The sequence below is a fragment of the Poecilia reticulata genome, chromosome 16, assembly GCF_904066995.2.
Source record: "Poecilia reticulata chromosome 16, P_reticulata-male-v2, whole genome shotgun sequence".
Taxonomy (NCBI): Eukaryota; Metazoa; Chordata; class Actinopteri; order Cyprinodontiformes; family Poeciliidae; genus Poecilia; species Poecilia reticulata.
In genome coordinates, this window is record NC_088845.1 from 4,434,026 (window position 1) to 4,451,452 (window position 17,427).

At 37.2% G+C, this 17,427-nt stretch overlaps 1 protein-coding gene across 4 annotated transcripts in view; it reads right to left on the reverse strand.

The window, feature by feature from the left end:
- Positions 1–166: 166 nt before the first annotated feature.
- Positions 167–17,427, reverse strand: part of bbs9 (Bardet-Biedl syndrome 9) — a 145,252-nt gene continuing 127,991 nt past the window's right edge. For 2 of the 4 annotated variants that reach the window (XM_008430848.3, XM_008430847.3), the window contains one exon: positions 167–2,167. In XM_008430848.3, coding sequence (XP_008429070.2) covers positions 1,836–2,167 — 332 coding nt within the window. In that variant the 3' untranslated portion in view covers positions 167–1,835. The other 2 variants (XM_081616837.1, XM_008430850.3) reach the window with 2 other exon arrangements.

Here is a 17,427-nt window from a genome sequence, read left to right on the forward strand (position 1 = left end):
ACTTCAATGTGGATGACATTTTAACTGGCAAAAGATGAAAACTTACTACATTCAATGAAAGTAATTTACTCCCCACCAGCCGAACAAAAGGAGGAATATTGAACAATTACAACCACAATTAGAGGGCAGTAACTGCCTAAAGTAAGACACTTTTATTACTAAATAATCATAAATAAGCTTACTTTATTCTCATGTTTGGGGATTTTAACTACAGGCTTCACAGTTAGCAAAGTTTTTACAGAAACGTCTTCTGGGATAAACAAAAGCCTGATGGATGTGAACCAAAACCTGCTCTACATTTCAAACATTTCACACGTCCAGACTGATATGAAACTGGAACTTATAGTGCATAGTATCCAGTGGATACTTTACAAAAACACCAAGATTTCTAACAGTCTTCCTTGGCAAAGACAAGATGGCGCTATTTCAACTTTTACACTTAAACATGTGTGAAATAATCAAATATCTACATTTTTAAAAAAATGGAGGGGGAACTATATTCAAACAGGAGGGCATGAGGGCTTTACTCAGACAACAGAGGCTGAGACCAACATTTCAAACAGCCATCTGTTTCACAATACAAGCTAAAAATAAAAATAAGTGTCCCGGACAAGAAAACAGCTTAAACTGGACCCACAGACATGCTTAATGTGGACTTAGAGTAACGCAGAGCTGCTGGCACAGCAACAATGGCAGGCGTCTACAAATGTTAATTCTGGCAGAAATACACCTAAAACTCTTAAAGTCTTAAAATCTACTTGGATGACAAAAAAATGTACAAATGTGCTTGTGAGCATGCATCAAAATGGGAAAAAAGCAGCTTTTCTAAAACTTGCATCCAAGGTTGTGCGGACATGTAGACATGATTAGAATGTGTCTTAATTTCATAATAATGTGAAAATCACTACCAAATAGACAAGATACAATTGTCTTTTATGAAACATGTTTCTTAAATGTAGTGTTTGAATCCTTTAAGGAAACTTTCAAGCTTTGTTTGTCTAATTGGCCGTGAAATGAAATAATAGCAGTAAAAGTGTTTGTTTTGTTGTACTAATGTGAGTTTTTTTTTCCACATGGCTTAAAACACAGCACTCTTTGCTTCTAAAAAATGTCTAGTTTTCTCGTTTCACTCCTATTACTCCTCCTTATTCTCTGTAACAAAGCTGTTTAAACCACAGATGAGCAAAGGTCGGAACTCCAAGGGGACAAGTACGTGTCCATACGTCAGCACGCGTCCTTCTTGAGTGAAACAAGCTTAAAAAAGCAGTGATGGTCAGACGGGGGTGGCTGCAGCAGCGGCGGCTGTGGGATGTAGCCTTGATTTACCCGGAAGCAGTGGGGCGGTTGGACGAGCCAGGCGATTTTTATTCCTGGTGGAAAGGCGGCGAGGGCTCCGGTGAACCCTCGAAGTGTGTGTGGGTGTGAGCTGGTTTGGGGCCCTTGCTGAAATTAGTGGTGCGGGTTCAAATGCTGCTGAGGCAAGACGGAGACAACGACGAGAAGGAGGAGGAGATTGCGTTCATCCTCACCCCTCGTCGGCTCCGAGCTCACCACAGTTGGAAAACACACTGGCTGAACGGCTATATGTTGCGGATTCAGCAGAAGAGCAGCGGATCAGCGCGGTTGTGTAAAAACATCTGGGAGGAAATGGTTTTTCCACCGAGAAATGTAACCCTAACAGAGAATATTTACAACTAAATGCATATGTAAACCGTATAAATGGACATATTTCTGTTAGATTACCCTGTTTATGTTGACATGTAAACAGTATATGTGTGGAAGATGAACTTTACATTTTTAAATGCATATAAAGGTAACATATTGCATTGCTTCCATCAGCCCTCTGCGGCTTCCGGGTCTTTCTTCTTCTCTTTTACTTTTAAAGAGGACTTCCTGGACACTTTTTTGTCCCCAGACTCCTTTCCTTCTTTCTCTTTGTCCTTCTCCTTCTTCTCTTTTTTTTCTTTGGAAGAAGATGACTCTTTCTTCTTCGTGTCATCTTTGGGGTCTTTGGGTTCCTTGCTGGAATCCTTCTTTGACTCTTTTTTGTCTTTTGTTGACTCCCTTTTCTCCCTTTTCACCTCCTTGAGGGTCTCCTCTGGAACCCCTGCTTCCTCTTTCACATCAGCCTCAGATGGCTCTCTGGAAACTTCTTTCTTCTCTTTTTCTAAATCAGGAAAAACAAGACATATAAAAATGGCAGTTATGTTTTGATTACGAGGAAAATGCAGGTTTAGCTTGAAAGGGAAGGAGGGAAATTAAACTGCGAAAGCACTAAATCTTACTAAATATTTTTAGTCTAGTTTCTGAAATAAGATCAAACTTACAAGTAACTTTTCAGCAAGATGCAGGAGCTTGTTTTAAATCAACAATTGGTTAATGTTAATGGAGAACTACTAGTTCCATTGGTAAATCATTTCACCTACAACATGGGAAACAGGTCTTGTAACATGGCAAATGCTTTTGAGAGATGTGAAAAAAATTGTGTCAAGGAGCATTTCTGGGCAGAGAACTGATTGATGCAACAAAGAAGAGATTTGGCTCTGTTGTTATTTAATTACCCTAGAATGAAGATTAGTTCATGCTTACAACAGACTGATGTAAACACACGTTTAATGTGAGAACAAATTGAGTGACAACAGCACCTGCTGCATGACAAAGCAACTCCTCCTAATCTAACATCCCCCATCCCTTGTAAAGGACACACACATGAATACACCCAGTCTTCAGCTCCGCCTCCTCCAGCTTGAACTGGCACTCTGATAAGATGATAACAGGACTGTTGTCTGCCAACAATGAGACGCACTTCTTATCTCCATGAGAACGGAGAGGGTTTAGAGACCGCAGACGGCAGCCCGGTATCTCGCTGTGAGTGGAGACTGCGTTACAACAACCGCCTCTAAAGGTATCTGAATGTGTCTGTGTGTCCTTGGATGTACGTGATGGAGACAACAGGCTGTCCTCTCAATCTGCTCGCAGACTCCAGAAAGAGGCTAATCAGACGGCCCATCGTCTACGGCTTTACAGACAGACTCGAGTGCCGTGTGGCAGCAGGGTGCCGTAAACACAGACTACAGTGAAAACAGAAGAGTTGGGTAGTAATGAGTTATATTTACTCAGTCACATTTACTTTTAGGACTACTTTTACTCACGCTGCACTTTGTACTATGTACTTTTACTTGAGTAATTTTACTATGAAGTGTCACTATTTTTCAGTAACATCTCTGGATACTCTACACTGCAAAAACAAAATATTACCAAGTATTTTTGTCCAGTTTCTAGTGCAAATATCTTAGTACATTTGAAATAAGCCTATACCTACTTATATAAAAGTAACTTTTCAGCAAGACATGGGGAAGCTTGTTTTAAGTCAATAATTCTTGAAGATAGATTAAAAAAAACAAAAAACAAACATACTATTAGATATTATTTTCATTTTGGTCTTTAAAAAACAAAAATCTTCACATAACTATACTTTCTTCTGTCAAATGATGTCATTTTTTAATATTAAATGACTGATGGTTTGATCAGCTACTCATCACTCGAGCAGCCTTTATAAAAAAAACTTTATTCTCACTTAAGTAATTTCTTAAATGGCTACTTTTAACCCTTACTTATCAACACGTTTCGAGTATTCTACAAATTCAAACAATTTGAATTTGAAGAAACTAAAGCCGATTTCTTTTACGACTATTTTCTTCTAATTCTGCTCACATGAGAAGAAAAATAAAAGATGATAAAATCAGTCTGCAGCAACAAAATGTACCGACTCATAGTGTAACAACTTAATTGTGATGGCTCATTAAACCGCCTGTGTTTTACCGTCCAAAGCCACTTGTCTCCCCACCCAACCATAAAACCACAAAACTACAAGCACAAGAGAGGCATATATGTACAGACAAGAAAACACATGTTTATATGCAAATTTACACCTAATCCACCAAATTAAACTACAATTAAAACTTCTAAAGAATACAATAATAGCAACATGCAAATTATTGTACCGCTCCCTTTGTTCTCAGAACTTTTACAATCAGACTAAACGACATACTGGATGTTTGTGTCTCCGTCAAGATAGTGAAGTTGTAAAGAAACAAATTGTTATGGTGAAAGTGTCTGCAAACACAATCCTGTTTTGTTTTTTACAAGTGCTGCCAACCCCCCCCCCAAGAAAATGTGTTTTATATGTGAATCAAGAGCGATTCATCAGGGGCTCTGAGTGGGCTAATCCCATAGCGACAGGCTAATCCAGACTTGATGCTAACTGTCTGGTTGCACCTTCACACAGAAGACACATCACCCCTGAGCAGCTGAGCCAACAAACACCATGAGTCTGTCTGAGTCCACACTGACTCAACACAATACCAACGAAAACATCTGAAGCAACCAAATAGGTTCCTAGAGGTTAGACGTTTTAATGTTCCTTCTGCTTTGATACAAAGTTACTAAGTGTTGGTTCTCTGCTCTCTACTTAAACAAAAATATCTATATAAAACTGTCAAACCAAAATAAACTGTTAATCGAACTAATCTGAACTCAGACTGGCTCCAGGTCACCTACTGGGCCCATTGGAAAAGACAGATTTAGTGCTGAAATTATCCTTAGCTGCAAAGTAAGAGAAAGATGTAGCATTGATTTTTTTCCCTTTCCTTTTCATTTTTTTACACTTACTTTTCTTTTTTTTAAATATTCAGTTGATTAAATCAAATGTGTTTGTTTTTCGAAAATATGTATTTTTACGTTTTATCTTTGTTTTGTTCTGTCAAATCATTAGTAAATGGGTGCTTGATTGCTCTTAACCTTTTATACAACATAAACTACTAAAAATGTATAAATATCTGAATCAACTCTTTATATGATCCAGTTTATAGTTTATTGTTTTGCCTTGTATAGATGGGTCTAGAGTAAATCAAAACTCTGGGAAATGTTAAATTAAAATTGTTTTTACTTAACCAAAGGGTTTGTATGCTTCCAGAAAGGAGACTGATATCTCTCACAACACAACACAATGTCAAAGGATGAAACGTTTGGAATAAAACCAACATGCATCTGTATTTATTTAGTTTATTCAAAATGCAATTTTCTTAAAACTGGTATTAGAGCAATCAAGCTCATTTTATAATTGCTGAGTAGAGTTTTGCATGTTTCCACTGATATTTCGATTTATATTTGGTGATAAGAAAGGTTGGAAGGCCTCCTTACTATAACCCTAATTTTAGGACAGCTCCCTTCACTGATTCTCTGTAGATTTAGATTGGCATCCCCAAAACTGAAGAGATATGTTATTTAAATTAAAATATTCATTTTAGACCTATAGTAAATGTTCCAGAAGGATGAATGGTTAAAGCTGAACAGTAAGCACGTCTGTGTGATGTTGAAATGAGCCATCAACAGGAGTCAAACTGGTGTCATTAACAAGGTGTTATTTCTGCTGCACTCCACTTCACACCTACTCACCAAAACGGTTCTGTTTCTACCGTCCTTGTTGGCTCTGAGGAATCACAGCAACACATCAACACTTTGTCTTCTCTGGCTTCACACAGGTCAAACCAAACAAGCAAAAAAGTCTCTAAGATGCAACTTTAAGACATTAAACTTCAGACTATTTTATTTATTGCTTTGTACATCCACACTCATAAAAAAACAAAAAAACAACAGTAAAATATTAAAACAGTGCATGCTTGTGAAAAGTATTACAGCGTTTGTTTCTTCTGGTTGGCGTGAAAGATAAAAGCGACTGTCACATCAGATTAGAGGAATCCAGCGGTTTAATTTAATATCTTAATTTCACAGTCGAACATTCAGCCTGAGCCTAACTGATGCGTTTAATGGGTTATGAACTGATTAACAGCAGCCTGGTTATGTATCCACAGATACTGAGAGATTGATCTGATCGTATTCTGGCGTTTTATTGGTTTACAGATGTCAGTTTAATCTAATTATTATGATGGCTTACTGTGCTCTGTTGTTTGATGGCTGTGTTTCACAAAGGTCATATGTGCAATATTGGCTTAATATAATTTTTAATATCTGAGGTAAAAAGTTCATCAGGAGGTTTGAGTGCAAAGAAACAAAATGAATATGGCAGAACATTTTTGTTTTTGTATTATATTGTCTAATAAAGGATCAAACAAATTAAAGTATGATCTGAATATAAAATTTTACTATCAATATAAACTACCAGGTAATCTAACATAATCCTGATAGTGAAAGTGGGATTAAATTAATTTTTTGGAGTCAATAGTTCCATCTAAAACAATCCATTCAGGTTAATGTTGATGATAAATCTGTGGCTTTGGAGGAACTCTGCACTGATGGAGGTCAATAATCATCATTGTGGGCAGGGGTCAACCCCTCATCGGCTGGGTGTCAAAGGTCAATGGCCCTCACCTCCTTGGCTTGTTTTTTCAGACCAAATACAAAATAAATGTGAACTAACAAAACTCAAGTTAGATGTTCTCTTTTGCTTTAAAGAACAACAAACAGCCAAATGACAGAAAATCTGCTTCACAAAAATGATCAATATCTTTCTGAGATGAATGTTTTACTTTTTATGTCCATATTTTTGTCAGTACAAACACAACAAACTCCATCTATCTTAATGACAGCCAGAGGCAGGGGGCAACAAGGTGGCAACAATTTTATATAAATTGTTTGTTGAGCTTTGGAACATTTTTTTGTCACAATTCAAAACTTTTTCCACTCAGTTTTTAAGACTTTTTAGTTCTTTTGGTGCATTTTAGAGATATAAAAACAGAAGTTGACAATCAGGTTATGGGACATATTTCTACAATGAACAGGCTCTAACTTCGAAACCTGGGAAAGTTGGAGAAGGACAGAAGAATGGAAGGATGAAAGAAGTGGAAAAATGGGTGAAAGGATAAATCGAGGGATAGATGGAATGTTTAGAAAATGAGACAGGAAATTAAGTCCTGAAATACAAATATTTTCTTTTTCCATACATATCCAGTCTTGTCCAGACTGTTAATGAAACCTGTCAACAGCAATCATGTGCACAAAACTGTATCTCACATAAACACTTTTCAAATTATATTTATTGCATGCTGTTTGAGTAATATAAAACATCAATGACAAGGCTGATGATAAAAGCTGGTAGTTAGCATGCATCTTAATTTTGTGGTGCTGAAAGGACAGTTCCTTAAAAGATGTGTGTGTAAATCATCTAGTTTGTTGCAATAATTATTATCAAATGATTGTTAGTGTTTCCAATCTTTTAGTAGCTTTTACCTGTTTCTGTCTTTCACTGCTGAATATTTTCCACGTCGAACCTGAAGGACTTTTCTTGTAAAAGGTATGTGATTAAATCTGTCAGTGTTTTTGCAATCGCCAGGAGGTACCCCTTCCTAAAATGTTGATGAAAAAGAAGTCACGGCTAATCTGACGTCTGACAGTAAGGACAGAGGACACTCTCATGCTTGGCCTTACATCCTGTAGCGTAACATTATAAAAGTCAAATGAGCAGATCTGTGAAAACTTTCCACATGTTTGTAGGTCAGGAACATTCACAATCATCCAGGGAGACCAGAGTGTCGAACGTTTTGCTTTTACTTCCAAAGTATGAAATAAAACTGTGTGCGAGGGTCAGGTCCTTCAGGGAGTGGTAGCAATGAGCCGATAAACATTGACGTTGTAAGACAAGATGGTAGCTTCCTTCTTGTATGGAAGCCTAAAGGGGTCAGGTCACGTCATGTCAGTCTGTTACTTCAACAAACTAACAAAGTTGAAGTGTGGAGACCAAACAGTGCAGAGCTGTCTGTGCCGCGCCATCCTGATATGAAGGGATCAAGCTGGAAACGTTAAAACAGCCTAGAGTTTTTTAATTCAATATGAAACTGGCCCAGCTGGGTCCAATGTAGGTCTGTTCACCATGAAACTAAACTATGGATAATTTATGTCATCAAGCAGCATGTTATTAGTTATAGTGAGTGCTTCTTAGGAGAATAAACCCGCTATGATATTGTTCTCTGGAATGAGTGAGAAGGTGTTTCATTTTAAGAAGCATGTTTGTCGGCATAACGGATAAGAAAAAAGGGCTGTCGCATTATTTATGTGCTGACTGGCTCTAATGACATTACTGGCCTTGGGCATTTAGTGGCTTGCACGTAGATTCTGTGTTTTTGATTTTGTTGCATCTCTTCTCCCACCTGAGTTTGGGTTTCTAAAATAAATTTAAGTTTAAACAAAGATAGCTTATTAGTTCTTGATCAGGGGTCTAAAATTAGTAGATATTACTTTCCTTGGACTTTATGGTTAGCAATCAGACTCACGGTACAAACTTTGAATGGAAAAAATAAATGATGTCACTTTAGGAACCAATTTAAAGGAGACTTTGTGTAGGAAATCGTCTGGCGAGAAAATAGCACAATCGGAAATTCAGGATGACAGAAAAGGTTCATGGGATGATTTTCTTACAGATTTTAGGATTTAAGTGTAGTTATTATAAATACAAAGCATCTCCACAAAATATCTAAGAACTTATTTTAGTTTTATTATCCATTGTATAACTTTAATTCAAATAGTAGAGAGTTTTTTCTGAATGAGTTTGGCTTACATCACTGGACACTGGTGGTGCTTTAACAACCGGTGGTTGCTTTGCACCGATGAATTACAACAGCACTGTGTTATTTTCATTGATATCATTTTTAGATCTGAGTGATTCTCTGTTATTTTCAATTCTGTGTGCAGCTTTGCAACAAGTCTTCATTTTCTATCCATAAAACTGAAAGTGCTTCACAAATGTTAGTTTTTTTTATTTCATTGACAACTTTCCCCCTTATGACTCCATTAATTCTTCGTGGCTCAGACTCAACAAGGCGTCAGAATCCTTTCTCAGAGATTTTGGTCCATATTGCCACACATTTGCTTCAAATTTGTAAATGATGTAAATCTTCTATTCCACCAGATCCCATAGCTGCTCTTGAGGCCTTTGCAACTCAATGAACTCACTATTTGTGTTCAAATACATCTAAACATTTGTATCTCATCATGTGTCCACAACAAGGTGAATGGGAAAACCTTGCAAATATCAAATGGATGAGTGGTGCAGCCTGTGTGATCCTTTAAATGACAGGTGTCTGGTTTCTTTATTCTGTAAGAGAGTTTAGTTGTAAACACTTGTTTGTTCCTAGTGACAGAAACAAAAACCACAGCAACAAAGGTCAGCGTGTCCAAAAGATAAAGAGAACGACGCTATCTGTGGTCTGTTCAAAGCCCACATGTTCTGCCTGGATTCATGTGTTAGCAGTGGATCATAGCATTGCATTCATCTGCAGGGAGGCATAGTCAAAATAGAGGAGGCCGCACAGATCGCCCGCATGCCGGACGCTGAAGCTGAAGACTTGCTGATTTACAGAATCCACCATGTTCATGTGTGTGACAGAAAGACAGAATCTGTTAAGAACTGACTGATTGGATCTGTACCAAAGTGCATGTTTGGAGATTGTGAAATTTGTGAGTGTTTAGTTGAGATCCCATGTGCTTTTCTGCGGAAAATCTTAGATAGAATTATGTGGAGTCAAAAAACTGAGTCTGTGTAGTCGATGGGAAACGACCAGGGAGCGAACTACAACACACTATTTAAACACGGTGAAAGATGGCAGGCTGGATCACTTCTCCCAATGCCTTTTATTTTTAGGTCAACCTAGTGAATAATTTCATCATTATTTACAATCTATGCATTAAAATCAATGTGTTTTTGTCAGAAAATCATAAATAGATTGTGAAGGGAGATCAATTTGGCAAACGGATTGCTAACTGCTCACGTTTTCTGAACTTGATAAGCATGTTTGCACGAGTTTATCTGAGGTTGAGATGAAGGTGCAAAACATTTGTTAATTCAGCTTATTGCACAATATTAGTGATCCAAGCATTAAAAAACGTTGTCTTTAGAAAATAACTTTAAAGGCTTAAAACATGTTTTTCAGGTAGATTGAAAAAACAAAACTGGCAAGTTTTTTAGTATCTAAACCCCCTGGCTGTAGGAACTCGATTCCTGAACTTTAACTCTCACTCTAAAACAACTTGTTTGTACAAATAGTGGCAGTAGAATAACTGGCCTGTGTACAGCAGAAGGCTTTCTCATCCTTTATTTTGGACATTTGAAAATACAAAAGAGATATGTCTGATAAGATTTAAGGACTTTGTAATAAAAATGCAATCAACATTTAAATTTGGATAAATGAACAAAGAAAAAGTGAAAAATACTGATTTATGTTTTTAGATGAGGCAACAAAGTTGAGAAATGCAAAAACTTAAAGATAGAGAGAGGCTGAGACTATTGCGTAGGTTCTCTCTCTCTCTCTTTCTCTCTCTCTCTCTCTCTCTCTATGGGTGTGGTATAGTGGGTGGGTTCATTCCCGTGGTCGGCCAAGATATTTTTTCTCTGCTCAGCTACGCCCTGCAACTAACCAACATGCAGACACACACATACCGGCACACACATAATGTACAGAAAAATATATGGTGGCAAGTCCAAAGAACCAACGATAGAAAAGAACACGAAGCTTTCCAGGTCTGGTAGTGACATAAAACTTGTGCGTTTGTCTCTCACAATCACACACCGATGCACAAAAACATGCACAAATGCACACATGCATGCCTCTGTCTACTTCCTCCGCACTCTCTGCTCTCTGTCTAAATACAGCCAACCACATCAGAGACAACGTTTACAACGCTGGGTGAGTTACACACTCGCATGCATACACACACACACACACACACATAAACTGTAAATTTTACTCAATACGTATAGCATACACATAACTCTAAAACAAAAACACACACCATGCAATAAAAACTGAATGATGATTTACACATGTGAACAGATACTTACATACTGTACCTTAGATGTAGGATGCTAAATCTAGTTTGGGTATGTGTGTTTGTTCAGTTGGCTTCTGTTGTGGTTGGCCTGTTGTTCTGGTCTGAGACAACAGTCCATCCCTGGAAAGTGTTTTAACAATCCACCGCCATAGCAGCACCAACGCACAGTTTTAACAAGCACCCACAGTCTCTAAGCATAAGGAAAAGAAAATGAGAGTAGATCTTTGCATCCTGATTGTGTGTGCTATCTGACATCATAAACTAAGACAGACAAAACATTTAATTAAGCCCAGAGTTATTCATACCTCTGGCATATTTAGATTTAAATGATTTAATTTTAGGACAGAGTATTTGTTTTTCATGGCACATTAAGTACATCCTCCTACAGTTCTAAAGTTCCCAATTAACTTCCAATCTATTAATGAAATGTGATGTTGGATATCTCTGGATGTTTTTTATTATGTTATGAAGGACAGGGACTTGCTACAAAACAGATTTTTTTTAAATCAGGCCTGTACTCATACAGGCCAGATGCATGTATGAATGCATTTGATATATTACAATGATTAAGTATTGAGATAAAAACTTGGCTGAAAAAGTAGAAGTAGTCCCTGATGTAGTACTTAAATCCTGTTGTTCCCCATATAATCTAATAGTTTAGGCACCAGCCAAGTTTTGCTGACCCATCTCTTGTATATCATCAGCAGGTGAGACTCTTTGGGTAGTTTTATAGTTTGGAGATTATGATTATTGAGATTAATATGTTACATTGTAATTTCAAAACCGCTAATGACATCTGTATAACAGTTTTCCTCTTCTGCTCTCAGAAGAGGAAAACATTTACACCAGGTGTGACCAACTAAAAAAAATAGCTCTATCCATCACTTTCAGATGTGTGTTTGAGGAAGGAAGATTTCAGTAGAACTGCAATCTTGGCCCTTGTGAAATTGTGGAAGTAGTTGGCCCTGACAGACGTCTCTCATATCCCCCTCCTCAGTGCCAAACCTTAAGGCAGGATATTTTGGTCTCCCCTGAAGAGGAAGAAGATATTGTCCCCCAATGATTTCTTGATCTGCCCCAGAGTCTTTTCCCAGTGGCAGAAACCCAAAATGCCTTCAAAGGGAGGCTTGCTGATCAGACATGTAAACCACATCAAGTGACTTTTTCCTATGTGAAGTAGCAGAGGTCCCACTCTGTGTCCTGTAGAAACTTCAACACATTGGGAAATCAGCATCACTCGTAAACACTTTGTCAAATAGTGAGTTATCTGGATTTACGTATCTGGATCAGTTTGAATCATTTATCTGATATAAGCTCCAGAATTTTGAATTTACAACCCACCCTGCTACCGGCCCAATGCTTCCTGAATGACAGCGTCAATAAAACTCCCACCATGTGAAATATAAATGGACAAGGCATAACCAGCAGGCTTGTGGCTTTTGCTCTTCATGAAGCTAATTATAAAAATATTTCCAGATATTTTCAGATCTTCTTATATTTCACTGTACTATGTGTTTTTCTTGTTGCTCATGCGGAGCAAAGAGAGGAAGGGGAAACACCCAGGCTGCCACAAAAGAAGCACCCTGATGGGGAAATACCCTGCACACAGACTTCCCTTCTCCCCAAATTTAAAACCAATCTGAAAGACCCCAGAGGACCTGAGGGACACCAAAGGGTTTATACAGTTTTCTAAATGCACAATAAGAGAACCAAGTCACACATACCTCAAGAAGTAGATCATAACACAGTAACAGAGAGTTAATACCCCTAAAGGTTAAAAGAGGTAGACTGGGAAATCCGTAACCCTGTTAATACGTAGGAAACACTAAAGTAGGATATCTGAATGGTAAAAATGCAATTCCATTCCTCCCCAAAAAAATCAACAAATGTTCTTTTTCACCTGCTCCTTTCATCTGTTTTCTTTCACTCATGTACCTGTTCCCTGTGCCAGTTTCCATTCACTTTGCTTTTTTCCTCTTTTCTCTCTTTTACACTATTCTCACACTTTTCCTTTCTATACGTACATTTATTCTATCTCTTCTTATATTTCTAAATGGGCACCTGTTCAAGTTCATTGTAGGAAACAGCAGCTGTGGCTCTGCATGTGTCTTTTAATTGTACTGTGGTAAGCCACCATTCTTCCTCCGTCTCCTCCGCGCCATTACCTCTGCCAAAGATACACTTCCCATTGCCAGGAAGGAATAAGGGGCGAAAGGAGGGAAGAAACCAGAAAGTAAGCCTTCTGACCCCTGCAGGGTGAAAACAGAGGAGACATTGTACTTGCATGAAGGAGTCATTTTATTTTTCTGTTATTTCCCACATCCATGGATTCCATATAATCTGTGAATAAAATCTCTCATCTATTATTTGTATTTCATTTTCTCATAAATAATTATGAACCATTCAATTTGCAAAATAACTTTCAGTTGTAAATCTGAAACTTGACTTCACAATTCTGGACATACTTTATCCCAAAGGAAAATTAAATGTTGAAACTCATCAGCAGTCAGCAATAAAAGTGAAGACTGATCATGATTAGACTGTCATGACATGTTAACAGCTCAATATCTGTAAAGTAGAGATGGTGTTTCACAGTAACCGGTCCTGGATGGCACCATCAGCTGTTGACAAGCATCGCTGGTTCACCTCTCTTGCTTTTGTTGCTCCTCTTTAAATCTGTCTGGTCCAGGAAAAATAAATGTTTAAATTATATTCAGTGTTAAAAAAGAAGCTAGCAGTGTAACAAGAGCTATGTGATATACAAATTCAACAATATTTCAAGTGAAAATGAAATGGCAAATATAATCCAGAAACCATCAAAATGGGACGTCAACGGGTGAAGGAAATGCCATAAAATTGTGTGTTTTATCTTATTTTAGAGTCTTAGAGTCTTATTTTACAGCCAGAAACATGGTACATTAGGAAATGCCCTTTATGTTTATGAAGTTGGCTTGTTGTCGGACTGGCAGACAAAACTTCGCTATAAAAGTACTGAAGAAGCTTTCACCACTTTAAAGTGCCTGCATGGCAGAAAGCTAAAAACAGTGACAGAAAAGACAGAAATTACTTCTACATACTGAAAAACTTACTAGCTAACTGTTAGCTGCTAATAAAGCTGAAGTTTGTCTTTGCTATGTAGCTTCCTATTGGTGCTCAGCAAAATTTGTTTTTCACACTTTTTATTGAGTTAAAACAGCATTAAATCATCTTCACTTAAAAATACTTAGACTCATCAATCTGAAACTGTATAATTATACAAACAAAGATTTATAAAAACTTTATTCGATTTGAGAAAAATATAAAGGAAGTATTTTCAACTGTTTTATTATTATGAGAAGTTACATTTAGACAAGAATAAAAAATGCAAATGAGGGGTTGGAAATGCATACTACTCATTTTCATACACGTAGCTTTGATTATTTTGTACCCATATAAGTTTGATACCAACTATAACTGTAAGTTTATACCTACCAGGGTAATATTTCACACCTGCTTTGAAGACTGACAGTTCAAAATTATTCATTATAATCATAGTGTAACAGAATATGCTTAGCTTTCTCTAATGAATTATGTCTCCCAGCAGGAGGTCATTTTGAAATATTCTGCTTTTTTGAGGAATTATATTATATTATTAAATCCGTCATCTGGCTCAGAAGGAAATCATAAGAAATGCAACCTGAAATAAGTTGTAATGTACATACTAAATTACATTAAATTAGATGTTTTCATCTCTGTTTAAATTCTTAATTAGTGTATTTACAAAGAAAAATAAAACAATGTGCAATTAGCTAAATAAAATGAAACAACATACTTGTTTTACAGATATGACAAAAGCAGATACGAACAAAATGACAACATGAGGATACAAAATCATGTTACTGATTGATGAATAGGCGAATTGGGGTTTAGCTTCTGGAATTGCTTATTGGAACTATAAACACAAAGTGTTTAAAAGATAAGGCATACAATGTATTTTTATACAACTAGCATAATAAAAGACACAGTGTTTGTAGAATTATAATAAAAAGGCAATTAAAGAGCTGAGAGTTCAAAAAAATATTTTTTTCCCTTTTCACTTTACTTTTTTCTGTTTCTAAAACAAATCAAAACACCATTAATGACAAGCTGACAGCATGGTGACATAATATTAGTGCAGGTTGTCTGACCATCCTTCACACCGCCTGTTTGTGGTGCTACGGTTGCCAGATTCAAATCCATCAACTGTGCCTGCAATTAATAAGCCACACACACACACACACACACACACGCACACACACACACACACACACACCCACACACACACACACGCACACACACACACACACACGGGCACAGCAAATTTACAGCAAACACACTTTATTCCACCAAATTAACAGGCAGAACTGCTGTGACTAGAAACACATGGAGCCTTTTGACAAACACAAACATACCAAATTGATTCAACAAACAGCCTTCAAGTGACGCTTAATATGATTTTGGAATGACTCAGTTATTTTAATGAGATTTTACCTAAGACACACACGCAAACACACACACACATGTTCGCCTGGGGGGAAAAGCTTCCTCGTTAATCAAACACTTTCAACAAGCTGCAGTCACACAACTCAGCTTCTTTCCTAGAACTGACTGACACTTCCTTAGCCTCCTTTCTTCCTCTGCAGCAAGATAATCCCTTAAGTACTATTTGTGGTTTCACAGAACAGTTCTGTGAGTGGCTTCACGGTAAACTCTTTTTTTAAAGTCAGGCATTTGGGGAATTAATAACAACGAACAGACATATTGAGTTGCTTCTCTCACAGATGTTAAATATGTGCACTTTCACATTTTACAGACTGCAGCAGTAGACCTACTCCTGTCCTTCTAGGGATGGAAAAATCATCTTCTCACAATTTTTTTAATGGTAAAATTGAAGTATAGAAGCCAAGAGAAGCTTTCTGAATAGATTTTAATCAGTGAAATTTGTCTAACCTGCAGCTGGTGCATTAACATTTTAGGGACATAACCGTTGAAAAATTTGTCACGATTGACACAAATTCATCCCAGGTACAATATGTTCGACGTCAGAACAAGTTATAAAGCTGTTTTCTATATTACATTACATCTTTTAAATTACAATTTGCAGCCTGAAAGCAGAATTCAGACTGTTGTGATTGTACAAGCTGAGGATACTGTAAGATATCTTGATTAGCTTTAGAAAATGTATTGTTCAAAGTTCATAGAACTCAAGACTTTTACTGTGAACGTTTGCATTTCTTATGCTGCCTTGTCTTCCAAAGAGTAGCTGCTCTTCTAACTGCTTCAAGCAAAAACTGGAATATTCTACTTTTAGTCACCAAGGAAAGCAGAGCTTTTGATAGAACATTGATCTGATTAGTTTGATAAATAAATCTAATTTGCTGGTAATAAGTTAATAGGCAAAATACGACCATTCTGAAGACAGAATTAATTCTGCTAATAGTTGACTGAAGCAATTAATGCTGATGTTAGCAGCATTCATTCTGCTAAGAGTTGGATTAATGCCGTCTTCAGAATAATGAGGGAGCAACTAGCTACTGGAGACACTAAAATACTCGTCTTATTTTCTTCTGTTTCAATTGAGAAAAGAAAAGAAAAAAATATATTATCGTTACAGAGTCCATATAAGGCTAATTTAACTCCTGCTAACATCAGTTTTAAATATTCACATTTTACTTTCATTGCCTCCTGCTTGCATCTGTGGCATCTGTCATGAAATCTGGTATAAGCATGTGAGATCTGTCCAGGTACACGCCGTTACATTAGGAGAGGAGCTACTGTTAACAGGAGTGGTTGTAGGGGTTATGCAGCTGTGAGGGCTACTCAGCTGACTGTTCCTCAACTGTAAAGGGTCATAACTTCTGGATTGAAGGTAGTTAGGGCTAGACGAGTCCTTTCCGACCCCAGTTTAAATAGATAATTCTCCACAAACTATCGCTAGGGTAAGACCCAAGTTTTGGGGATTTTCCGGACCTGTTAGACAGAGAACTGGGCAGTAGTGAGTCCGAAGAGATGTGAGGCGTAGGCGGGACTTACTATTGGGTAGTAACAAACACATCTCAGATGTTGGAATTGATGGGAGACAAAAAAAATGTTTCAATTATAGTACTTGAAAAGTGATTTCATTTTAAAACAGCTCTACCAACTAAAAGGTATCAGATTTTCCTGGTAATCAAAAGATCTGAACATGTTTCATTCCTCCCACATAACAGGTACTAAAGAAAGTGGAAAGAAAAGCAGGAAACTGATGCATTTAGTGAGCAAATATCAACTCTGGACAAAATCTGCTTCATAAACAAGTCCATGATTTTTTTGATTTGGCAGACTGTCGACAAGTTATTCACAATTTAATATAGCTGTACTGACCTCAATTAGATTAAATATGAAAGGCAATTTACTGCGTCACTAACTTCCGTGTCTGTACCAACTTAGAAGATCCATTTGATTCAATATCGGGATTAGATCAGGTTAAGGCCACCGATCCAACCAGACTAGAGACATTTTAGTGCTGTCAGGGGGAAAACTGTTTGTTATTTTTGATGCAAATATTTCAAAACAATGGAAACTTTG